We start from the raw sequence: 27,713 nt of genomic DNA, 5'->3' as shown, positions 1-27,713 counted from the left end.
ATCTTTGTCTCCCCTACACGTTCCCCTCAACCTACCACAGAGGGCAACTGATTTTATCTTTTCTCATAATGAAATGAATACCATGAAATAAATCAACTTAATAAATTGGGGAAAGGAGGAGAAATGGGAGGGAAAGCAAAAAAACAACAAAAAGAAGTAAGAGAGAATTGAGAGAAAGAGGAAAAAGAAACTCCATTAGAAACAGTAAGTTAAGAAGTTTCTAACTCTTAGAAAATTAAGTTTAGTAAGAACTGGAGATAAACTATTAGTGTAATTTTTTATCCAACTCATGTGAGTATTACAGCTAAGCCCCAATTATTTGTAAGTAATAAAATTAATGTGAAAATATATTTGAAAATCTTACTTTTAAGTAAATAATTTCATCTTATTACATGGATTATTAGATTACTCAAATTTATTGGAAAAAATCTAGAAAAATACATGTGGATGAGGAATAAACGTAAGTATTAAGTAAAATGCTTCAGGATTAGAATGAATAATTTGATGTAGGTGAACACTGGAGGTCTAAACAGTAGCATACTGTTTATTTTTGATAAATAAAGCAGTGTGATCATTCACAAATTTCAGCATCCTGAGCTCCACCACTAATATATTTTCTGGAGGGGAAAAAACCATATCTAATAAAAAAAATCTGCAGAAAGCAAAAAAAAAAAAAAAAAATTAAAAATTGCAATGCCACAGCAAAATAAAAGAAACCAAATTTTTATAACCAGGAGAATGAGTGGCTGAAGAAGAATGATGGGGGCCCTTTTCACAAAGGATGGTAACATGCAAGGATCCCTTTTCACCAAAAAGAATGCAATGGAATCTTTTTTTTTTTTTTTTTTTAAGTAAGCTCTACACCCAGTGTGGGGCTGAATTCATGACCCTGAGATCCAGAGCCACACACTCTACTGACTGAGTCAGCCAGGTGCCCAGCAATGGAATCTTTTTAAGTAATATTTAATATCAAGATAAATTTTCCACCATTAAAATTATTGAACATTGAAAGAATTTTGATGAGAATGAATAATGCAAGTTTATAGAATCTATTTACAGAATCCTTTAAAGATAAGACCACATTATTCTATGTATAACAGAACTGTACAGTAGGCTTTATAACAGAGTTTAAGATTTGTGGGTTCTGAACCCAAGATTATATAAACGTGAATTCTACCACCTTTCGACAATACTCTAAGCCTCGGCTATTTGATCTGTAAAATAATAAGGAATAATAATATACCACATAGGGTTGGTGTGAAACTTAAACAGTGAAATAAAAGGCCTTTTCCCGGTTGCTGATACACAATAAGCTCAACAAATGTTAACCATTATTATATGGTTCCTGAACATGACTTAATCTATACCTCAATCTACATAATACATTTCTAAAACAATCTGTGTAAATGGAAACACAGATTCTCCCTGGCTTATAGTAAAATTTTATATTCTGTATTTATGATTATGCCCCAACTGGATGGCCTTTCCACTTGTGTTCTTAGTTTCTCCATATTTTTATACTATTTAGAACCATTTGGGGTGCCTGGGTGGCTCAATTGTTAAGCCTTCGGCTCAGGTCATGATCCCAGGGTCCTGGGATTGAGCCCCGCACTGGGCTCCCTGCTCCATGGGAAGCCTGTTTCTCCCTCTCCCATTCCCCCTGCTTGTGTTCCCTCTCTCGCTGTGTCTCTCTCTCTGTCAAATAAATAAATAAAATCTTTAAAAAAAAAAAAAGAGCCATTTACTCACCCAAATAGTTAAAAATTAAATGGGCTAGAATGATATTCAAATTAAGACAGAAAAATACGCCTACAAAGTTTAAAAATACTCTTACATTCAAATAAACATCTATGATTTTTTTTTTTAAAGATGAATTTTTTTTTTTTTAAGATTTTATTTATTTGCGAGAGAGAGAATGAGAGACAGAGAGCATGAGAGGGAGGAGGGTCAGAGGGAGAAGCAGACTCCCCGCCGAGCAGGGAGCCCAATGCGGGACTTGATCCCAGGACTCCAGGATCACGACCTGAGCTGAAGGCAGTCGCCCAACCAACTGAGCCACCCAGGCACCCAAACATCTATGATTTTTTAATTTGCACAATCCAAAGTGGAATATCATTGTACACAACTCCTTAAGGTTCGATAATTTAACATTTCCTGATCATTTCTCATGTGGCAGGCAAGTCGCCTTCAAACTTCATGATCCCTTGTGCATTCTCAACATTTAATAACTTAAACAAGACTATCTTTATGTATGAACTAAGAGTAAATTGTACACCATTAATATGTTCTTACTGGCTTTTTCATAAATGGTTTCCTGGCCCGGTGTGTGTGTGTGTGTGTGTGCGCACGTGTATCTATGTCTGCATATTCAATAGTCTCTAATGAATACTAACAGTCTGAACCGACAGTAAAGATGTTTATTGCAGCTTTACTTACAATAGTAAAAAATTTTAGAAAGCAATAGTAAAAAATTTAAACAACATACATTATCAACACTGGAAATATGGTTAAATAAATTATATTATTATTTCCAAAGTAATTATATGTCATGATATTGTTTTAATATAATGTAGTAAAGTACTGAAGTAAAAGATATTAGTGTATCCACAGATATGTTAAAATGCATTTTAAAAAACTGAAAGGAAATATTCAAAATGTTAACAGTATTTGCCTCTTGGAGATGGAATCATTAAAAAAATTCATTGTGTGTTTTTATGAATAACTATTTACATACAGACTACCAATGGAAAAATAATTGTAATGTTTACCAACCACAGGCAAAATTTACAAAATATAAATAAATAATCAACGACTTCTGAATTGAGTGTAGTTGAGTATACTAATAAAAACCTTATGAAGAGGAGCGCCTGGGTGTCTCTCTCTCTCTCGAATGAATAAATAAAATCTTTAAACATAAAAAAAAATTTTAAAAACCTTATGAATGAATGACTATAAGGACCTAAAATAACTTTCAAATTAAAATACTACAAAATTAAAATTTCAGAATGAGCATCAAGTTAAAAATCAGTTAAGTTTCCTATACCACACCCCTAAGAGGTAACTTTTGAGGAACAAGTAAAAAGAAAAGGAATTCCAAGTGGAGAAAAGAGAGGACAAAAAAGAGACTGAACACAAAGGAAAGTAAGCCAGATCTTTAAAGCAGTAGATGTCAGTTTGCTCTTTTTTTTCCTGCCTCTATACTACTCATAAGCACAACATATTCCCATCACCTCTCTCATTATCTAGAATGATTCTTGGAGCGGATGGTCTTAATCCTGGGGAAACGTGTATGTAAGGTTTCAAAAAGTATCCTAGATCAAGGCTGAAGTTCTGACAAGTTCTCCAAACTGGAGTGATAAGCTCTACCTCTCCAAATTTAGTAAAGATTTTGTCTAGGGAATTTATGGATTGAGGTAGAGTCCATATAAGAAGAGTTATAAGAAACTAATTTGTTTCAATGATGTCTTATCTTCTCAGAATAGATATCAATCAAGGAGAGTCTCTGATCCCTAACCTAGGATAGGAACAGGCCCCAGGTATGTACTTCTACCATTACAACACACATCATTCTTACTCCTCCTACTCAATATCAGTGATCAATTAGATTTTAGGCTGTAGGAGGTAAAGAGTAAAGGCAGTAAAAATGTTACCTATGCAGATAACAGTGGGGAGAGCCTTCAGGCAGTGAAAGCCAAGTGCAAAGACCTTGAGGTTGAAGACTACTTGGATGTTCAAGGGAAAAAAAAGAATTAAGTGCGGCTGCAGTGGAGAGATTAAGGGGAAGGGAAAGATGAGATCAGAGAGGTGATGCAGAGCCAGATCATGTACGGTCTCCCAGCTTGTAGTAAGAACTTGGGTTTTTACTTTTATGAGGTAGGAAGCTGTGGAGGGAGTTGAAAAAGGGAGGATTTAATTTAACTTACTTAGTTGTAGCAAGAACATGCAGGCATCTGTGTTGAGAATGGACTCCAAGGGAATAAGGTCAGGAGAAAAAAACAGAGTGGGAAACTAGTGCAATAGTCCATGTAATACTTTATAGTAGTTTGGACAGAACAGCGACAGCACGGATGGTGCAAATAGCAGAATTTCAGACATATACTGAAGGCAGACCACACAAGAGTTTAGTTTTGAAGATGTGAAGTCTGATATGCCTATTAGGCATCCAAGTTAAGAAATGTTAAGTAGGTAGTTACATATACTCTTTCCTAAAGTTCAGGGAAAAGATCCAGAGTAGATAATCAAATGTGGGGGTCATCAGCCTAAGGACAGTTTCAATTTTGAAAGCCTAGGTGACTGGATAAAATCACCGAGGGGGTGAGTTTAAACACAAGAAAAAAAAAAAAAAGACATCCTAAGATTTGAGCCTGAGACATTATAAGGCCGAGGTGACATGGAGACAAGGAAAAGACCAGAAAGGAACAGAAAAGGAACAGCTAGAACTGAAGGAAGAAAGCAACACAACTGCAGGTGCCTGCAAACCAGGAGGGAAAGAAGAAAAAGAAGGTATTTCAAGGCACAGAGAGTCATCAATTAAGACACATGCTGCTGATAAATGAAGTAAGATAAAGATTGGTAAATGCTCATTGAATTGAGCAATGTGGGGGTCACACGTAATTCTGAAGAGAAATTTTAGCAGAGGGAAAGGGACAAACACTTGACTGGAGCTGGTTCAAGAGAGAACAAGAGAGATGAACTTTGAGATAACTTAAGTCTTTCAAGGAATACTGCTGGAAAAAGAAAGAAAGAGAAGGAAGGGAAGAAAAGGAACATAGTGAGGTCAATACATGTTTTTTGTTGTGTGTTTTGTTCTTTTCCCAGGATCAGAGACATACCAGCCTATTTGTACGTGGTGAGGAAAAAATGATGCTACAGATGAAAGGGGTACCATCTCCTTCTGTGGGCAAGTTTATAACAACAAAAAGTTGGAGAAGGAGACCTTAATGAGCATCAAATTAGACTGTAAATCCACACTATATATGCTCATGCTGGAGGACAATGAGGAGCAGGAGGAGAGCCAGCACTCTATGGATTGTCATGAATATAAATCCACAGCATATTACTTGAAAAATGGTACGTTAAAGAACAGTAAGGATAGTGTAAGTTCATAAATATTAAAATTATAATATGCCTAGACTTGTGGTATGTGTGTATGTACACTCACACAGAATATCTAATGCAGGCAAATCTGGAATGACTACTCCGATGATTACCCCTGGGGAGGGGATGAAATGAGTTGGGTTGAGTGGAAGAGTATTCTAATCTGTTAGACTAGCACTATCAGGACTTCTAGAATAGTATTTCAATATCTTATAATAATGTATTCTTGTAATGTTTGTATATTTAACAAAGAAAATAACTTAAAAATATTCTGTTCTTCTAGAGAAACTCTCTGATACATTCAAATATTAAGAGTGGTTGCTTTTGGGGCAAGGGCTTCAGGTAGGAGTGCAGAGGACTATTTTTTTGCTTCATACACTTCTGTATTATTTGAAAGTTTATCATGATATTTAAGTATTCAGTTGTTTGAAATGACGCAGAACCTGTAAAATTCTCAGGCAGGTTATAAAAGAGATGATTGCTCTCTGTAGAGGTTGCTAAGGAAAAATCAACCAAAAAACAGAATTAAGGCTGAAACATTTTATCTCAAATTTTTAGTTAAGCAAATAAAAAAAATTTCTTAGAACACAAGATTGAAAAATGAAATAGCAAAGGAAACATTGCCTTTTTCTTCCTCTTTACTTGCTGAGAGTAGAAAGACAAAAAGAAGTATTAGCACATAAGAGAAAAAAAGGGTTATGAGACTTATTACCAAGCAACTTTAAAGACATATTTGAATATAAATTGCCATAGGTGGGGGACTTTTAAGCAAAAATTAAGAGAGAGAAATGTTTGAGGTAAATATACAAGTGAAAAACATGAAAAAAATTAAAGTTACTAATAATATCCAATTTTTCAAGTCATTTTAGCAATGGAGCCTGGTTTAGAAGCAAAAGCGTAATGGGCAAATCCCACCATACAAAACAAAAAGGTGAAGCTGCTCCCTTGGAAATGGAGAGAACAGGCACTACCCTTTCACTTGATATCATCCACATCCCGAGGGCAACTCGAGGAATACAGAATACAGAGTGAAAACCACTGTTCCAAAGCATTATTTAAAAATACGTGTTTAGGGGTGCCTGAGTGGTTCAGTTGGTTGAGCATCCCACTCTTGATTTTGGCTCAGGTCATGATCTCATGGTTGTGGGATCGAACCCCACATGGAGCTCTGAGCTCAGTGGGAAGTCTGCTTGTCTCCCTCTCCCGCTGCCCCTCCTCCCCCACTCTCTCGCTCTCTCAATAAATCTTTAAAAATATATGTGTTTAAAGTTTACTTAATAGTTACTTACTATTACTACTAACATAAAAATGTTAATTATAGATACTGGATTTTCATGGTCCTTTTTTAGGACAAGAGTAAGTTAAATAGAAAGAACAACACAGACTGCGCTATTTAACCACTCTAAGCTGTCTCAACTATTACAAGGGAATAAAATCAATCTTGTAAGATTGACCTATAGAGAAACTAAATTATTTCTATAAATAACTTGGTACACTACACAAAACATAAAGAATTCAATAAAAGTGTTTATTTTTTAATTACTAGCCATAATTATTGTTGCTGAGTCAGTCAGTGTACCTAAATAGCTGGGTGAGCCTTCTTGAGAGGTTCCTAAAACAACTGTAAAGTAAAATGACTACTTAAAAGAAACACACATAATAGAGAAAAATCCTTGGAAAATATTGATCCTGAAGACCTCATTTGCATACCCATTTGTGTTTGTGCAAACTGGCCAATAAAATAATGCACAAATTCTATAATGAAAGACTGCTTTAGGTCATAAACTAGAATCGTAATTGATGAAAAATTTCTCATAATAGAAGGCTGAGTAATTCCATTTCCCAAGTCCTTTCTGGTTTGTGGGCTACAGTCAGGGTATGTTTTATAGTAGATATCAAAATGCCAATTTATAAAAGCAATATCCTATAGAGTAAATTTGCATCTATATTTTAAATATTTCAGCTTTAATGGCCATAAAGAAAAGTCATAAAATTTCAAATATTACCCGATTGAATTATATTTCATTTTTAATTTTGAAGAACCATATAAAAGGGAATAATAAAGAAATGTTGAAATTTGAAAAAATTTGAATTCTATACATTTTTAGAAGTTCATACATATAAATTTACATTTTTATGACAGAATAAAAGCATACTTTTTGATATGATATACTTTCGGCTGTGTGAACATCTTCCTGATTCCTCAGGACTTTCTGTGTGTCCATGTTCAGCACCTGAAGCTGCTGGATGAGCTCTGCTTGCTGCGCTGTATGTGCACTGTTCTGCTTGTAAAGATTCTGCAGCTCCTGCAGCTCCTTCCTGTGTAAAGCAAGCAATAAATACAGAGAGGCAGGAATAAAGATCATCTCAGCTAAATAACTGTGTTCATCGAAGGTTATAGATCGTCTTCCAGTTTTTTCATCTATTGTTTTTTATTGCAGGCAAACATATTAATAAAAGAAATAACATATAAAGTATTTAATATTTATCACATACACCTAGAAAGTATTGACAGAATGACTATGACTTTCAAAGCCAACTACTTAACAATTTTTTTTTATAGCTTGATAGTAATAAAAACCTTGGATATACAGACATGGTACCACCTTCTTATTGAAAGTAAGTTACACTTCAGTTCCAAGAACTGAGAAGTACTGACGCCAACAATAGTTATCAGTTTTGAATAGTAGGTAAGTCAACCTTTCACTGTATACTATACAAAACTTTATTTTTTAAAAAGATTTTATTTATTTATTTGAGAGAGAGAGAGAGAGAGACAGCGAGACAGGGAACACAAGCAGGGGGAGTGGGAGAGGGAGAAGCAGGCTTCCCGCTGAGCAGGGAGTCCGATACGAGGCTCAATCCCAGGACCCTGGGATCATGACCTGAACCGAAGGCAGACGCTTAAGGACTGAGCCACCCAGGTGCCCCTATAAAGAACTTTAAATGTATTAAAAGGAATCCCAAAAGACAAGTTAAGTTTCAAACCAAAGTTCCTTAAAGCACCATTGGTTTGCAACCTCAGGGGCTGGGCTGGGATTCTTGTGACTCTTCTAATGCAGATTGAAGAAAAGATGAAGGGGAAAAAAAGCCAGAAGGAAGGAGAGCAACACAAGGTGAACACCAGTCCTTCTAACCCACCCAGAGTGCAAGTGGTAAGGAGGAGAACAAATGAACTGGGGGTTTTAGTAATGATGGCATTAACAGTCCGGGAGAACCATCCTTCTGGAATACAGGTTTCCAGAGTTCTGTGGTAGTGAATCCTGTGTGATACACATCATATAAAACTGGAGCGTATTTTGTATGTTCAATTGGAAGAGAAAACTATTTACAGAGATACATTTCACAGAAATACCCTTTATAATATGTATTCTGGAGACTATTTTTTAATGGAACTTTTTAAATTTACAACTTCAAACTGATAATTCATTCTCATAAGATAAGTCTTAAAAGAAGGAACAAAAGAGATATGCAAACGGTTGTTGAAGATGGATGAAGATTAATATGGGAAAAATGCTCTGCTTTTCAGAGGTTTAGAATATTGTTTTCCAAATAGAACAACCACCCCTGCACCCATACAGATACCCGAACATACACCACCTGTTTCAGTCCTTTCTGACCACTATAACAAATTATCATACCCTGGGTAGTTTTACAAACAACAAAAATTTGTTTCACATAGTTCTGGAGTCTGGAAGTCAGAGATCAGAGTGCCAAGTAAGGGCCCTCTTCTTAGTAGTAGACTTCCCGTTATATCTTCACATGGTAGACAGACATTAGAGAGCTCTGGGAGGTCTCTTTTATAAGAACACTAATCCCATTCATGACGGCTCTATCCTCATCACCTAAACATCTCCCAAAGGCCCCCTTCCTAACGCCATTACATTATGTATTAGGATTTCAACATATTAATTTTGGGTGGATACAAATATTCAGACTATAGCATCATTTTCTGTAACTATTTGAAAAAAACAAAACTTGCAGTAAATAACAGCCCAAAAATGGGAGAGGAGAAAGAAGAAAATCAATAATGGCATAATGCCTGCAACAGTATGTAATGCTCACAAGAGAAGGGGAGAAGAGACCCAGAGTAATAATGCTTGCTGAGTACTGCCAATTTTCAAGAATAACATTGGTAAAAACTATGGAAGAAGATAGGCTAAAATTCTATCAGAGTATATAGTCAAAATATATGTTAGCCAGGAGACCTAAGTAAATGTTGCATTTACAACAGGGACATGAGGAGGATAAAAAATACCATTTTTCAGTGCAATGTGAAACAAAGCAAATTTACTTCTCCTCCAATGCTAGAAGACATTTGTTATTTCTTAAAGGGAAGATCAGTATTTGGCTTGCATTTAAGGGTCATGTGGAACAAAATATATGTATCTTTAGTCAGAAAAAAAACATACTCAAGGGGCGCCTGCATGGCTCAGTCGGTTAAACATCTGCCTTTCAGCTCAATCATGATCTCAGGGTCCTAGGATCAAGCCCCGCACTGGGCTCCCTGCTAGTGGGGAGCCTGCTTCTCCCTCTGCCTCTCCCTCCATCCCGCTCATGCTCTCTCTAGCTCTCTCCCCCTCATACAATTGAATAAAATATTTAAAAAGAAAAGAAAAAAACATAAGAGTAGGGAAATGCTCATACTATGAGGCACCTGAGGATTAAAAATCAACCAAGGGAACAGCATATCCCTGCCTCCCATGTCATGCTATGTCCTGGACATACTCCTAGTAAGTGGAGTGGAGCATCACCTTACACTATCGAGGTAAGTTTCTGCCTCTGTGTCTCCCCACACCACCTTCTGAAAAGTAGATGAGATCAATGTACACCAATGTTGCAAAAATGAAATGTGGAACTTGATTGGTATCAAAGTAAGCAACAAACAAAGCTTATAAAAGGCATAGCTCTGGACCACTAGTGAACACTGAATTTGTCTAGATCTTTCCTTATTTGAAAATGAGTAAAGAAAAACAAACTAGGGGCTCCTGGGTGGCTCAGATGGTTGAGCGTCTGCCTTCGGCTCAGGTCATGATCCCAGGGTCCTGGGATCGAGTCCCGCATCGGGCTCTCTGCTCCTTGGGAGCCTGCTTCTCCCTCTGCCTCTCTCTCTCTCTGTCTCTCATGAATAAATAAATAAAAATTAAAAAAAAAAAAAGAAAAAGAAAAACAAACTGGACTTACTAAAAGGGGAGTAGTAAGAATTAAGAAAAAAGAAATTTTATTGTACATACAAGGAAAAGTACACCTTGAGAAGTTACTGAAGGAATTAGAAGGAAGGTCTAGAAAAAGTATGAAAAAGAAACCATCACACCTCTCTGAATTATCAATAGAAAGACAAGATGTGAAGATGATCTTAATAAAGTCTCTGTGAAGGCAGGGACTTTTTTTGTTCACTGCTATAAACAGCACACCTAAGACAGTTCCTGTCCCTTATTATATCTGTTAGTGTATTAGACACATCTTACGCATATGTGCAGATTCAGCCTACACCTGCCTCTTAGAATCTCATTCCCTTGCTCTGTCTCAGCTTATTAACTACCACTTCCACCAATGAAATTTATACAGCTCATCTGTCTCCATTGCTTGAAGTCAACCAGCTGCATTCCTAGCATGTTTGTGCCATTTCCAGGTTAGGATAAATGCTACAACACAGGCATGGTATAAGCAACTTCTACCAATGAAAGACAAAACACAAGAAGAAGCCAGATAAGTACCTTTTTCTCTTTTTCCATCTGACAGATTGCTCTAGAGCACAGTTTCTCTCCCACAGCCTGTCAGGAATCAACCTGAGTAGCAAATTCAGTGCACCTGCTGTCTCTTCACGGCTCACCACGAAGCAGTAGCCAGCACCATGATGCATTTCCTTGAGCTACTTTTTATTCTTGCCTGCCTCATTCTTCTTCTCTTACTCACCTTCCCCTGGAATTAAACCTCCCAAGTAAGTAATCAGAACTTAATCCTTCCCTCAGGCTCTGTTTTCTAGGATATATGGCATAAGACAGTTATTAAATGGATGAAATGAAAAGCATAACATACAGAATGTTAAAAAGAAAGATGCCATGATAGTATCAAAATGCATAATGAGAGCAATTATAAGGCAAATAAAAGCTATGGAAAATAAAATTGGTAGGTTCAAACTTGAGAAGTTGTAAAGGAGTAAAGGAAAGTGTGGCTTGAACTGAGACAGTGCTGAGAACCAACAACATTTTCTCCTATCTCAAGAAGAATGTTAAATTCTGTTAAAAATACTGGATTCCTGAAAAATAAATCTGGTGATCTTTCAGTTACAGTGATGCTATCTAAGGGACTGAGTAGGCCATGGGATAAATTAGGCAGCTTCTCTAGGTTATTCTGCAGTTTAAAAAAATCTTGATAATTTACAAAAACAAAGATTTACTGCTTGTCCACATTACAGGTGGCTTCCCGCTATTCTAAGACCCACACTGCAGCAGCAGACTGCGTTAGAAATATGCCACTCTGGTGGCAGAGGGTGAAAAGCAAAGGCAAATCAAGGAATGACTTTTAAAACATTAGGACATGGCATATGTTACTTTCACTCTTGTCCCACAGGTCAAAATAAATCACATGGCTAAATCTGATACCAATGGGGGAGAAAGCATACACTAGCAACAGGAAGGCCCTGATAAAAATGGGCCCCTGAGATGAATCAAAATAGAGTACAGGAATGAACACATCAAAAGTAAAGAGTTTAGTGATGAGCACTGAAGCAAAATATAGGACTAATCCTAAATGTCTTTGGTCACTGTGGTTATAAATGTTATACACTGTGAGATGCAAAATCAGGGGGAGTTAAAATGGTTGAATGTATATTCCGTTTTCCAAAGATTACACAGCAGGATGTCAAAACAAAATAAAGATAAAATGTAGTTTTAAAAAAATATGACATTGACCTCCAAAGTTTTTCATGTCATGTTGTTCCTAGCTTTAGAGAGAGAGAGAGAGTTAGTGGTTTTTACAGAGAAAAGATTTAATAATTCCCTCAATTTCACATCAGTGTCTTATTGTTCCATCACCAAAAACTAAAGTCTACTTATTAAGAGAACACGTTCAATATAGTCCCTTTCATCTAAAAACTCTGTCCACCTAATCTTCAACCTGTAAATATAAAATGAGAAAAATCTAGGATGATTCTCACAAAATTTTAATGGTTGTTACTTCTCCAGAGTTGTATTTATGTGTAATACTTTTCCTCTATCTTCTTTATGCTTTGCTGTACTGCATGCCTTTTAAAAATAATTCATATGTATCATTACAGCAAATAATTATGTACTTATTTTGTTTGTCATCATAAAAATGTAAACAAAAATAAAAAACAGCAATATTAATTTCATAAGAATTCGAATCCAAGGCAAAAAAATTACACATAAAAAAGCAAAATTCATAGTAAAAACAAAAGAACTGTGAACACTACCCATGAAATCATAGCACATCAAACAAGTACAGCAAAAAACTATAAGCAATAAAAGGAAAATCAGTTGGAAACTATATGGGAAGGTAATATTCCATTTAAAATAGTACCAAAAACATGAAATTAGCTAGGATAAATTTAACAACAAATGTCAAAACCCTTTAGAAACTTAAAACATCTTCTAAGGATACAAAGGTACTGAAAGAAATGGAATGGCATACCATCCTCTGGGACAGGAAGATCGGCATCATTAAGATGTCAATTCTTCTCAGGCTTACTTGTAAATTTGATGCTCTCACTAGATACCAAACGAGAAATAAGCAAGTTCACTCTAAACTTTTTGCCAAAAAATTTAATAAACAATAAATGCCAAGAAAGCTCTAAAAAGAGCAGTAATGGAGAATGCACCATATACTCTCCAATGTTCACCATCTCTACCCTATTCTCTAGTACTCTAGTCTAAGAGGCCGACCTCTACAGACTGCATTACACTGGTCCCTTGTCCTCTGCCTCTGACTGAATTTGATTAGTTGGAGTGCTGCCTGGTGATTAAAGAGGGTCAATGAGAAAAAAAGGTCAAGGTATTTCTTTTCCTGGCTCCCTCTCTGCTGAACCACACAGTTGGCAGTGTCAATGTTCCTGTGTCTAAAGATACTTCTCCTAATAGGCAGCCTCTCTCCCAGGATAGATTTTTTTTTTTTTTTTTTTTTTTACAGAAATCTGGCAATAGCTTCTCTCCTTGCTCCTTCTAGTCTGGGGGCGGTAACAGATTCCTGTTGTTGATAATCTAAATCTCAATATCTATTTGGAGAGCATTAATATCTTTATCATACTGAGCCTTCTAAACCATGAACTTTGTATACCCCTACACATATTAGACCTTTTATCTCTTTCAATAATGTTTTCCAGTTCTCTGCATAGAGATAATACACATCTTTCATTCTACATAGTCTTCAGATTTTTACTCATATTGTAAACTGTATTATTTCCATATATTAAGTCCATTTCCTCATTTTTTGCTGGCATAAAAAGTGTAACTGAATTTTATTCACTAACATTGTATCTACCAAGTGTGCTAAGCCCACTTATTAATTTGAACAACGTTTCTACAAGTTGAGGTTTCTTTGTGAATTAATCATATTATAGGCAAATAATCAGGCCTTTTCCTTTCAATTCCAGCCCTTATGTCTTTAATTTTTAATCTTGCCTTACTACATACTTGGTATTTCTGACTATGTGCTAGACATTAGTTTGCAAAACTGTGGATATAATTTGAGGACAGAATTATTACATCATCTAACAGAAATAATTTACAATTGCTCGAATACTAGCCATCCAGATAATTAATCCCATTTCAGGATTCCGACTTTGATGATATTTCTAACCCAGATTATGACTGTACTGTCCTGACTTATTTTTTATTTTTTGTAGGAGATTTGCAAGTAATTTCTAAGAAAAATTTCCAACTTATCAGCAATAGCCCACGTCCATGTAATTTGGCCCACCCTCCATGTAGCCATTTAGCCCACCCTCTATGTAATCATAGAATCGTTAACTATTCAGGCAAAAATTTTAGTTAGGAAACTTAATTGGCTAGTGCTTTTATGCAAGTATGCAAGTTCTAAGTATATACTCAGATGTTCTATATGCATTATAGACATTACCTTATTATATATGTGCTTGTATACTTATACTCTGACTCAGGGTAAAAATCATTTGAGGTAGTTCAGAACAATGTTGCGTATCACAGTGGGTGATATGAATATTCAATAAGTATACAAATGACCATGAATTCCAAAGAAATAAACCCATAAAGAAATAAACCTACGTCAACTCTGTCATACACCAATAAGGAAAAGTGTAACCAAATAAGAAAGTGCCTAGAATACTTTTCCCATTATTATGGCTTTGTGTATCTTTTGTACAATATATAGATTCAATAAAATGATACTGGTACATCATAATCAACAACACCCCCCTCCAAGAAATAAAACTGATAAAGGAAAGGAGACATATAATAATAAACCCTTAATCAGACAACTCAGGAGAAACACTGTAGATACCTCAACTATCACCCTAAAATGAGGGTTTGAGTCATGTTCCTCTGCTCCATAGTTCCAACTCTGCACTATTTCCTCCTCCTCTATGAGTCCTTATAATCAAGCTCTTAAAATTACACGTGGTCCATCATTTTACTATTGTGTAAGCAAATGTCCATCTGTGGATATTATTGCCTTATTTACTGTAGCTTATAGCTCTTGTAATACACTAAATTCAAGTACACAAAGGGGAAAAATATAGTAGAAAACATAATTATTCAAATGCGATGCACTTAACACTGCAGTGCATCCTAGAATAATCCCATGTTCCATCCAAATCATACCCTAAAAGAGATAGGTCGTCGTTGGAATATTTTGTGCAGTTACAGGTGCTATATTTTAAGAAAAATATTGATGATATGGAATGCATTCAGAAATGCAACTGAAACTAGTATAAAATCTATGAAATATATACATGAAAAATTATGAGAAATAAGAGTAGTTATTTAATAAAAAGATAAAGTTATGGGTAAAGATATTTGAAGATTATTTGAAAATAATCTTCTATTATTTGAAGATCTATGCTACAGAATAGAGATTAGATTGTTTCTGAGAGTCTCTACATAAGGATTCAAGATAAATGGGTGGAAATTATAAAAAAGCAAATTTCAACTCAATATATGAAACAATGTTCAAATTTAAATGATATAAAGTGAAAAGAACAGCCTTGAAAAGTACCTCAACTTATAAACCAAAAGTATCAAGCAAACACTAAAAGGCATATTATCTTACTGAGAAGAAGACAGGAATAAATGATAATTTTAAGATTTCTTATAAATGTATGATTCTATACTATTTCAAATTACTTTCTGACCTTATCCAATTTTAGGCTTAAAAAATAATCATACCATGAATAGGTAAGCCAACCAGTCTATCATCCTTAATTTTATACTTTTCCTCAACCCTATGATAAGATGATTTTTAAATTGTGATACAGTGAAGTTTTGCTTAGGTAATAAATTAATATATATACATTAACTGCTAACCAAAAATCCTGCCCTGACATATCTACAGCTCTTGCAATGTACTAAATATATGTAAAGACATAAAAATATGTACTGAATATAGACATATACAAAAATACATACATATCAAGTTTTAACCACACAAATATTATTACTGAATATAATACAAATACATAGAATTTATATATACTACATATATAAATATCTCACATTTGTGTGTGTATATAAACATATGATAGTACAAAAAGAGAATGAAATTGTGCTTATAGAAGTATATGATAAACTTTGTATTATTTACTTTAACTAGTTTAAGTAAAAAATGCAAATACATACATACATATGTGTATCTGTATGTATGTGTATATAGATAACATATGTATATATGCATGCATATACATTTATATATTTATGATTTATTCTAGTACCATTTTCTGATAAAAGTAACTGAAATAAGTTAATAGGGAGTATAAATTATTTCAAAAGAGTTAAAAACTTTTTCAAGCAATTCTACTTTGTGAGTAGTGCTACAAATTAACCATTTTGGTATAGAAAGAATATCTCACAAACTAAACTATTTAGAACATAATAAAATAAAAAGTCAAAACTGGATTTCTCATACATTGCCTATTAGAAGAATAATGAATATTATATAACACCTGGCTGGGAATTTTTTTAGAAGGAAACAATGAGTGAATGCACTGTCCTTGTTAAAAATGGAGACAACACTACTCTTTCAGAATGCTCTTCCCAATCCTGTGGAACCCCTGATTCTCTTAGTTAACTATTCTCAGTTTGGTATATGTAATTCCAGATAGTTTCAATACACAAACATATGTCCTCATAGAAGACATACTGTTGTCATTTTAGAGTGCTAATACTAAACATATATGTTGCCATTCTGAATAACTGATGACTTTACTATAATGTTAAATTTAAAAAATTAATATACTTGCCTGACAAGGGTAATATCCATATCCTTTTGTTTAAGTTCAGTCTGTTTATTATCCAACTGTAATGATAGAGCGTTATATTTACTCTGTGATACTTCAATTTCTTTCCTTGCTTCAATTAAACTGTCTTCAAAGGCCTAAAATCAGAGGACATATATCACAATCAAATATAGTAAGTATCAAATAAATAAATATAAATGAATTATATTTAATGAATCTACAAAATGAGAGTAAAAAATTGGTAGTGTTTTTAATTTTTTGTTTCACTTAAATAAAAAAACTTTAGTATAAACAGTAACTTTAATACCAGCCACAGTTTACTTTTTTCAGAAAATTAAAAAGTATCATAGCTTCCTGGTACAAAAGCTAAGAATTTGAAGCAATTAAATATGAAAATCTATGTAAAAATGTACTTACTGAAATTACAATATAGAAATTATTGTACAATGAAAAACCTATTAATTACATGAATAAAAAATGAGTTCATTTACTTAAATAGTAGTTGGGACAAACAGCAGATATTTCATCATTTCCTCTATTTTAAATGTATACACATAGCTACACTAAGGTGAAAAGGGACAATACTGCAAAAATATCAACATAATTTTATAATATTTGAGATTCAGATAATGCTCAGTTCCCCCAATTGTAATGAAATTTTTCCTCAAGTTTTTTCAAAATTGGCTTTTTCCTCCAGATAATTCTGTTTTTTTATTCATTTTAAAACTATTTCAAAATTAGTTATTTTCTAAAGCTATATTTTCTCCAAAATATATTATAAAACTAATTTTGATTATTTTCATAAAGTATTAAATATACTATCTAAAAATAGAGTATACCCACATAAACACTATACATTCATTATTTGCAGAAATGAGCAGTAGGTTTTACATTAAGCACTACTCTAGTCTAGCCATGATTTCATACTTCATATATTACCCTATGTAATATAGAGTAATATTGTGAAGATAAAAATATTGGCTTCCAGCTAAGAAAGCACACCAAGTACTTCTTAAATTTCCATTTCTTACACAGAGCAATGACAGGAAGAGAGAGAAGGGGGCGCCTGAGTGGCTTAGTTGGTTAAACAACTGACTCTTCATTTCAGCTCAGCTCATGATCTCAGGTTCAATGGATCCAGCCCCACATCCAACTCTGCACTCAGTGGAGAGTCTGCTTGAGATTCTCTCCTTCTCCCTGTCCCTTTGCCCCTCCCCCCACTCATGCATGCACACTCGCGTGCTCTCTCTCTCTCAAATAAATAAATAAATCTTTAAAAAAAAAAAAAAAAGGAAAGAAAGAGAAGGGGAAAAAAAAGAGTACTGGCATGGATATGAAAAGCTGAAACCCTTGCAAACTGTTGGGGACTATAAATGATGTAACCCGTATGGAGGGGTGGTTAACTGCTCAAAACATTAAAAATGTAACTACTAGGGGCACCTGAGTGGCTCAGTCCTCAGTCGATTAGCCGTCTGATTTTGGCTCAGGTCATGATCTCAGGTCCTGGGATCGACCCCCTTGTCAGGCCATACACTCAGCGGGGAGTCTGCTTGTCCCTCTCCCATGCCCCTCCCCCCTATTGTGCTCTCTCTCTCAAATAAATAAGATATTCAAAGAAATTTTAAAAATAAAAATAAATAAATGTAACTACCATATAATCCAGCAATCTCACTTCTTAGAGCAGAGTCTTGAAGATATATTTGCACAACCATGTTCATACCAGCACTGTTCATAATAGCCTAGAGGTAGAACCACCCATATGTTGGATGAATAGATTAAAAATGGGGCCTATACATAAAACAGAAAACAATAAAGCTTTAAAAAGAAAGAAATCCTGTCACATGCTACAACATGGATGAACCTTAAGGACACTATGCTAAATTAAATAAACCAGTCACTAAAGGACAATTACTATATGATTCCACTTATATGAGGCATCTAAAGTAGTCAAATTCATGGCTACAAAAAACTAGAATGGTAGTTACCAAGGGCTAGGTAAAAAGGGAATAAGGAATTAATTAAAGAGCAGAGACATGCAGTTTCTACAAGTCAAAAAAGTCCTAGTATACCTTTGACAGCATGTATATTTACTTAATATTAATGAACTATACATTTAAAAATTTTTATAGTGGTAAATTTTATGTTATGTGGTTTTTACCACAATTTTTTTTAAAAAGGAAGGAAATTTTGGGGTGCCTGGGTAGCATCTGACACTTGATTTTGGCTCAGGTCATGATCTCAGGGTTGTGAGATTGAGCCCTGCATCAGGCTCCATGATGGGCTTGGAGCCTGCTTAAGATTCTCTCTCACCCTCTTCCTCTAGCCCTACCCCCCACTTGTGTGCTCTCTCTCTCCAAAAAATAAAATACATAAATAAATAAAAAGGAAGGAAATTTTGACATATGCAACACATGGATGGAACTTGAGATCACTGGGTAAACCAAAATAAGCCAGCTTCAAAAACTAAAAATACTGTATGATTCCTTTTTTATGAGATATCTAGGGTAATCAAACTCATAAAAACAGGAAGAATGGTAGATGCCAGGGAGGGAAAATGAGAGAGTTATTTAATGAGTACAGACTCACGTATGAAAAATGAAAAAGTTCTGGATATTGGCTGCACGGTAATGTGACTATACTTAACATTACTGAACTGTATACTTAAAAATGGTAAAGACTGGGATGGCTGGGGGGCTCAGTCGGTTAAGCATCTGCCTTTGGCTCAGGTCATGATCCCAGGGTCCTGGGATCAGGTTCATCATTGGACTTCTTGCTCACCAGGGAGCCTGCTTCTCCCTCCGCCTGCTGCTCCCCCTGCTTGTGCATGCTCTCTCTCTGACAAATAAATAAATATTTTTTTTAAAATGTAAAGACTGTAAATCTTATGTGTACTTTACCACAGTTAAATTTTTTTTAAAAAACTAACCTGACAGAGAGGCCAGATTTAATTTGACCGAACTATGAAGCAATCTGTATGCCAGGACATTGTCAAAAACAATAGAAAACTCAGCTAGCAATTTCTGATGAGCAACAGCTGGGTGTGATACCAACAATGACAGACATTAATAGAGAAATCAAGAGAAGAGACAGTAAGGGAGATCCCTGCTAAAATCACTATGATCCCATGGTGAATGATCAAATATCCAAGTCTGTGCTTTCTGAAAAGCAAGAGAAATAGACTTTAGTAAAATAGTCCAGCCAAACCACTAAAAAAAAAATAAGCAGACATCCCTGAGGACAGGGTAGTAAGGAATCAGTATCCAAAACTACTACCATATACAATTTTATATGTCCATTTTCCAACAAAAAATTACAAAATGCAAAAAAAGAGGAAAGTGTCATCCATACAGAGGAGAGGAAGCAGGCAATAAAAATAACTAAACAAAACCATTTTTTAAAATATACCCTATCATTAAAGAAACAAAGAAAGATAAGATGACAAGGTCTCATCCAATAAAAAAATAACCAATAAAGTGATATAAATTATTTTAAAACATGCAAATGGAAATGGAAATCCTGGTGTTAAAAAAAGCAAAATAAACAAAATGAAGAGCACAAAAAAATTCACTAGCGTAGCTAAATATTTAATAGAAGATGACAAAAATAAGAAAAAACAAAGATAAATCAAGAAATAAAGAATAACAAAAAAGTTAACAACCCCAGAGAAATGTGGACACCACAAAATGCACCAACATAACTATAATGGGACTACCAGAAGAACAGGCAAGAGAATAAAACAGAAGAAAAATTCAAAGAAATAATGACTGAAAACTACCCAAAAATCATGAAAAAAAAATTAATGTAAACATCTGTGAAGCTCAACAATCTCCAAGTATTGTATATGTATAAATCCACAAACAGACATACAGTAAAAATACTGAGAGCTGAAGAGGGGAGCAAGATGGCAGAGGAGTAGGAGACCTGGATTTCATCTGGTCCCAGGAATTCAGCTGAATAAGGATCAAACCATTCTGAACACCTACGAACTCAACAGGAGATCGAAGAAAAGAATAGCAACAACTCTCTGAACAGAAAAGCGACCACTTTCTGGAAGGTAGGACCTGCGGAAAAGTGAATCTGAGGCAATATTCGGGAGGATAGACGGCGGGGGAGGGGGCCTCCGCTGGCCGCTTCTGGCAAGTGATAGAGCCGCGGAGCACAAAATCAGAACTTTTAGAAGTCGGCTCCGCTGAGGGACGTCACTCATATGGCTAAGCAGGGGGGTGGAACCCTCGCGGGACAGTGTGGTCTCAGGAACCTCAGGGTCACAGAAAGACCGGGAGTGCCTGAGTGCAGCAGAGTTCCCAGGTATTGGAGCGGGGAAGCCGGCTGCAGAGACAGAGCTGAGGCGCAGGCTCTCAGCTCGGGGTTGCCATAAACCATGATCCACGGCACAGTCGGGCCACTGCTCCTCCAGCAGGGACCCAACAAGCGGCAGATCCGGGGAGACTCCCCTTCTTCCCCCGGGAGGAGCGGCGCGGGAGCGCACCGCAGGGATCTGCTGGGTTTGGAGACTGTACACTGAGTCGGGTGTCAGAGATAGAAACGCTCGGTCACAGGCCAGGTGAGCACAGAGTGCAGCCAGAGACCGGGGAGACAGGAGTGATTGACTGCTTTTCTCTGGGGGCGCACTGAGAAGCAGGGCCCCGAGTTCTCGGCTCCTCCGGGGCAGAGATTGGGAAGCTGCCATTTTCACTCTCGGCCTCCAAAACTGTAGGGAAAGCTTGCAGGGAACAAAAGCTCCTGAGAGCAAACCCCAGCAGATTACTTAGCCCGGACCAGCAAGGGCAGGGCAATTCCACCTCCCGCAAAGACATTTGCGAACCATGGCAACAGGCCCCTCCCCCAGAAGATCAGCGAGAACAGCCAGCCAAGACCAAGTTTACCAATCAATGAGAACGGCAGAACGCCAGCACTAGAGGAATACTGCACAAAGAATCCATGGCTTTTTTCCCATGATTCTTTAGTCTTTAAAAGTTAATTTTTTTTAACTGTCTTTTTTTTTTAATTTTTCTTTTTCCCTTTTTTAACCAACATCTTATCAATCCCTTTTTTAAAAAACATTTTTATTTTTCATTTTTAGAGTCATATTCTATCCCTTCATAGTAGTTACCCATATTTTTGGCATAAATATATATAAGTTGTTCTCTTTAAAATTTGGAGATACAGTTTCTTCTAACAGATCAAAATATACCCTGAATCTCTAGTGTATGGCTTTGTTTTACTCTCCTCCTGATCACATTCTCTCCCCTTTTTTTTTTAAATCCTCTTCTTTCTTTTTTCAAACAACTTCTTATCTTACCAATTCCTTAAATAAAATTTTTTATAATTTTCATCTTTACAATCATATTGCATCCCTTCATCATCTTAACCCTTATTTTTGCACATATATAGGTTTTCCTTTCTTTAAGATTTTGGGAGGCACTTTCTTCTAACAGACCAAAATACACCCCAAATCTAGTGTGTGGCACTGATCTATGCACCAGCCTGATCATATTTGATCATATTCTGATTTTTTTTGTTTTGTTCTGTTTTTGTTTGTTTTTATCTTTATCTTTATCTTTTTCCTTTTTCTTTCTTTCCCTTTCTTTTCCCCTGGCTTCAGGTCTTTCCTGATTTGTTTAGGGTATATTTTCTGGGGACGTTGTTACCCTGTTAGCATTTTGTTCTCTCATTCATCTATTCTCCTCTGGACAAAATGGCAAGATGGAAAAAATCACCTCAACAAAAAGAACAAGAGGTACTACCGACTGCGAGGGACCTACTCAATACGGACATTAGTACGATGTTGGACCTAGAGTTCAAAATCATGATTTTAAAGATACTAGCTGGGCTTGAAAAAAGCATGGAAGATACGAGAGAAACCCTTTCTGGAGAAATAAAAGAGCTAAAATCTAACCAAGTAAAAAACAAAAAGACTATTAATGAGGTGCAATCAAAAATGAGGGTGCTAACTGCTAGGAAAAATAAGGCAGAGGAGAGAATCAGTGATATAGAAGACCAAATGATGGAAACTAGAGAAGCTGAGAAAAAGAGAGAGAAACTACTGGATCACGAGGGCAGAATTCGAGAGATAAGCGATACCATAAGACAAAAGAACATTAGATTAATTGGGATCCCAGAAGAAGAAGACGAAAGAGAGAGAGGGGCAGAAGGTATACTGGAGCAAATTATAGCAGAGAACTTCCCTAATTTGGGGAAGGAAACAGGCATCAAAATCCAGGAGACACAGAGAACCCCTCTCAAAATCAATAAAAATAGGTCAACACCCTGAAATCTAATGGTAAAACTTACAAGTCTCAGAGACAGAGAAAATCCTGAAAGCAGCTCGGGAGAAGAGATATGTAACCTACAATAGTAGAAACATTAGATTGGCAACAGACCTATCCACAGAGATCTGGCAGGCCAGAAAGGACTGGCAGGATATATTCAGGGCACTAAACGAGAAAAATAGGCAGCCAAGAATACTATATCCAGCTAGACTGTCATTGAAAATAGAAGGAGAGATAAAAAGCTTCCAGGACAAACAAAAACTAAAGGAATTTGCAAACACAAAACCAAACCTACAAGAAATATTGAAAGGGGTCTTCCTCTAAGCAAAGAAAGAGCCTAAAGGCAACATAGACCAGAAAGGAACACAGACAATATATGGTAACAGTCACCTTACAGGCAATACAATGGCACTAAATTCATATCTTTCAATAGTTACCCTGAATGTAAATGGGCTAAATGCCCCAATCAAAAGACACAGGCTATCAGATTAGATTAAATAACAAGACCCATCGATATGCTGTCTGCAAGAGACTCACTTTAGACCCAAAGACACCCCCAGACTGAAAGTGAGGGGGTGGAAAACCATTTACCATGTTAATGGGACACCAAAAGAAAGCTGGGGTGGCAATCCTTATATCAGACAAATTAGATTTTAAACCAAAGACTGTAATAAGAGATGAGGAAGGACACTATATCCTACTTAAAGGGTCTATCCAACAAGAAGATCTAACAATTGTAAATATCTATGCCCCTAACATGGGAGCAGCCAATTATATAAGCCAATTAATAACAAAAGCAAAGAAACACATCAACAACAATACAATAATACTGGGGGACTTTAACACACCCCTCACTGAAATGGACAGATCGTCTAAGTAAAAGATCAACAAAGACTTTAAATGACACACTGGAGCAAATGGACTTCACAGACATATTCAGAACATTCCATCCCAAAGCAACGGAATACACATTCTTCTCTAGTGCCCATGGAACATTCTCCAGAATAGATCACATCCTAGGTCACAAATCAAGTCTTAACCGGTAACAAAAGATTGGGATCATTCCCTGCCTATTTTCAGACCACAATGCTTTGAAACTAGAACTCAATCACAAGAGGAAAGTTGGAAAGAACTCAAATAACATGGAGGCTAAGACCATCCTACTAAAGAATGAATGGGTCAACCAGGAAATTAAAGAAGAATTAAAAAAATTCATGGAAACCAATGAAAATGAAAACACAACTGTTCAGAATCTTTGGGATGCAGCAAAGGCAGTCCTAAGAGGAAAGTATAGATCAATATAAGCCTTTCTCAAGAAACAAGAAAGGTCCCAAATACACAACCTAACCCTACACCTAAAGGAGCTAGAGAAAAAACAGCAAATAAAGCCTAAACCCAGCAGGAGAAGAGAAATAATGAAGATCAGAGCAGAAATCAATGAAATAGAAACCAAAAGAACAGTAGAACAGATCAACAAAACTAGGAGCTGGTTCTTTGAAAGAATTAACAAGATGGATAAACCCCCGGCCAGACTTATCAAAAAGAAAAGAGAAAGGACCCAAATCAACAAAATCATGAATGAAAGAGGAGAGATCACAACCAACCCCAAAGAAATACAAACAATTATAAGAACATATTATGAGCAACTCAATGCCAGCAAATTAGATAACCTGGAAGAAATGGATGCATTCCTAGAAATGTATCAACTTCCAAAACTGAACCAGGAAGAAACAGAAAACCTGAACAGACCTATAACCACTAAGGAAATTGAAGCAGTCATCAAAAATCTCCCAACAAACAAGAGCCCAGGGCCAGATGGCTTCCCAGGGGAATTCTACCAAACATTTCAAGAAGAATTAATACGTATTCTTCTGAAACTGTTCCAAATTTAAAAATGGAAGGAAAACTTCCAAACTCGTTTTAGGAGGCCACCATGACCTTGATCCCAAAACCAGACAAAGACCCCTTCAAAAAGGAGAATTACAGACCAATATCCCTGATGAACATGGATGCAAAAATTCTCACCAAAATACTAGCCAATAGGATCCAACAGTACATTAAAAGGATTATTCACCACGACCAAGTGGGATTTATCCCTGGGCTGCAAGGTTGGTTCAACATCCGCAAACTGATCAACGTGACACAACATATTAACAAAAGAAAGAACAAGAATCATATGATCCTCTCAATAGCTGCAGAAAAAGCATTTGACAAAGTACAGCATCCTTTCTTGATCAAAACTCTTCAAAGTATAGGGATAGAGGGTACATAACTCAATATCATAAAAGCCATCTATGAAAAACCTACAGCGAATATCATTCTCAATGGAGAAAAACTGAGAGCTTTCCCCCTAAGGTCAGGAATGAGGCAGGGATTCACCACTGCTATTCAACATAGTATTAGAAGTAGTATAGAGTTAGAAGTCTCATGGGTGGGGTGGGAGGGATGGGGTGACTGGGTGATGGACACTGGGGAGGGTATGTGCCCTGGTAAGCACTGTGAATTGTGCAAGACTATTGAATCTCAGATCTGTACCTCTGAAACAAATAATGCAATATATGTTAAGAAAAAAAAAAAGAAGAAGAAGAAGAAAGTAGCAGGAGGGGAAGAATGAAGGGGGGGAAATCGGAGGGGTAGACAAACCATGAGAGACAATGGACTCTGAGAAAACAAACTGAGGGTTCTGGAGGGAAGAGAGGTGGGAGGATGGGTTAGCCTGGTGATGGGTATTGAAGAGGGCACGTTCTGCATGGAGCACTGGGTGTTATGCACAAACAATGAATCATGGAACACTACATCTAAAACTAATGATGTAATATATGGGGATTAACATAAGAATAAAAAAAAAATTAAAAAAAAATAAAAAAATACCAATCATCTTCCAAAAAAAGAAAAAAAGAAATCAGTGGCATTCCTATACACCAACAAGACAGAAGAAAGAGAAATTAAGGAGTCGATCCCATTTACAACTGCACCCCAAACCATAAGGTATCTAGGAATAAATCTAACCAAAGAGGCAAAGGATCTGTACTCAGAAAACTATAAAATACTCATGAAAGAAATTGAGGAAGACACAAAGAAATGGAAAAACACTCCATGCTCATGGATTGAAAGAACAAATATTGTGAAGATGTCAATGCTACCTCGAGCAATCTACGCATTCAAAGCAATTCCCATCAAAATACCATCCACTTTTTTCAAAGAAATGGAACAAATAATCCTAAAATTTGTATGGAACCAGAAAAGACCCCGAATAGCCAGAGGAATGTTGAAAAAGAAAAGCAAAGCTGGCCGCATCACAATTCCAGACTTCCAGCTCTATTACAAAGCTGTAATCCTCAAGACAGTATGGTACTGACACAAAAACCGACACACAGATCAATGGAACAGAATAGAGAGCCCAGAAATGGACCCTCAACTCTATGGTCAACTAATCTTTGACAAAGCAGGAAAGAATGTCCAATGGAAAAGAGACAATCTCTTCAACAAATGGTGTTGGGAAAATTGGACAGCCACATGCAGAAGAATGAAACTGGACCATTTCCTTACACCACACACAAAAATAGTCTCAAAATGGTTGAAAGACCTAAATGTGAGACAGGAGTCCATCAAAATCCTAAAGGAGAACACAGGCAACAACCTCTTCGACCTCAGCCGCAGCAACTTCTTCCTAGAAATGTCACCAAAGGCAAGGGAAGCAAGGGCAAAAAGGAACTATTGGAACTTCATCAAGATAAAAAGCTTTTGCACAGCAAAAGAAACAGTCAACAAAACCAAAAGACAACCGACAGAATGGGAGAAGATATTTGCAAATGACATATCAGATAAAGGGCTAGTATCCAAAATCTATAAAGAACTTATCAAACTCAACACCCAAAGAACAAAGAATCCAATCAAGAAATGGGCAGAAGACATGAACAGACATTTTTCCAAACAAGACATCAAAATGGCCAACAGACACATGAATAGGTGCTCCACATTGCTCGGCATCAGGGAAATCCAAATCAAAACCTCAATGAGATACCACCTCACACCAGTCAGAATGGCTAAAATTAACAAGTCAGGAAACGACAGATGTTGACGAGGATGCGGAGCAAGGGGAACCCTCCTACACTGTTGGTGGGAATGCAAGCTGGTGCAGCCACTCTGGAAAACAGTATGGAGGTTCCTCAAAAAGTTGAAAATAGAGCTACCATACAATCCAGCAATTGCACTACTGGGTATTTACCCCAAAGATACAAAAGTAGGGATCCAAAGGGGTACGTGCACCCCTATGTTTATAGTAGCAATGTCCACAATAGCCAAACTGTGGAAAGAGCCAAGATGTCCATGGACAGATGAATGGATAAAGAAGATGTGGTATATATATATACAATGGAATATTATGCAGCCATCAAAAGGAATGAGATCTTGCCATTTGCAACGACGTGAATGGAACTGCAGGGTGTTATGCTAAGCGAAATAAGTCAATCAGAGAAAGACATGAATCATATGACTTCACTGATATGAGGAATTCTTAATCTCAGGAAACAAACTGAGGGTTGCTGGAGTGGGCGTGGAGGTGGGAAAGATGGGGTGGCTGGGTGATAGACACTGGGGAGGGTATGTGCTATGGTGAGCACTGTGAATTATTCAAGACTGTTGAATCACAGATCTGTACCTTGTAACAAATAATGCAATATATGTTAAGGAAAAAAAAAAAGAAGAAGATAGCAGGAGGGGAAGAATGAAGGGGGGAATTCAGAGGGGGAGACAAACCATAAGAGACAATGGACTCTGAAAAACAAACTGAGGGTTCTAGAGGGGAGGGGGGTGGGAGGATGGGTTAGCCTGGTGATGGGTATTAAAGAGGGCATGTTCTGCATGGAGCACTGGGTGTTATGCACAAACAATGAATC

General features: G+C 36.4%; 1 protein-coding gene across 7 annotated transcripts in view; it reads right to left on the bottom strand.

Annotated features, from left to right (window-relative positions):
- CNTLN (centlein) overlaps positions 1 to 27,713 on the bottom strand; it is a 300,088-nt gene that overhangs the window by 164,565 nt on the left and 107,810 nt on the right. For all 7 annotated transcript variants that reach the window (XM_064579709.1, XM_064579711.1, XM_064579710.1 and 4 more), the window contains 2 exons: positions 16,543 to 16,680; positions 7,254 to 7,412 (listed from right to left, as the gene is read on the bottom strand). In XM_064579709.1, the coding sequence (XP_064435779.1) occupies positions 7,254 to 7,412; positions 16,543 to 16,680 (297 nt within the window). The remainder of the gene's footprint in view (positions 1 to 7,253; positions 7,413 to 16,542; positions 16,681 to 27,713) is intronic.

Source organism: Mirounga angustirostris, unplaced genomic scaffold (genome assembly GCF_029215605.1).
Source record: "Mirounga angustirostris isolate CCGP_5_RB_7025 unplaced genomic scaffold, mMirAng1.0.hap1 SCAF_15, whole genome shotgun sequence".
Lineage (NCBI taxonomy): Eukaryota > Metazoa > Chordata > Mammalia > Carnivora > Phocidae > Mirounga > Mirounga angustirostris.
The sequence above is the reverse complement of the archived record's forward strand: the minus strand, read 5'-3'. Positions and strand labels throughout refer to the sequence as shown.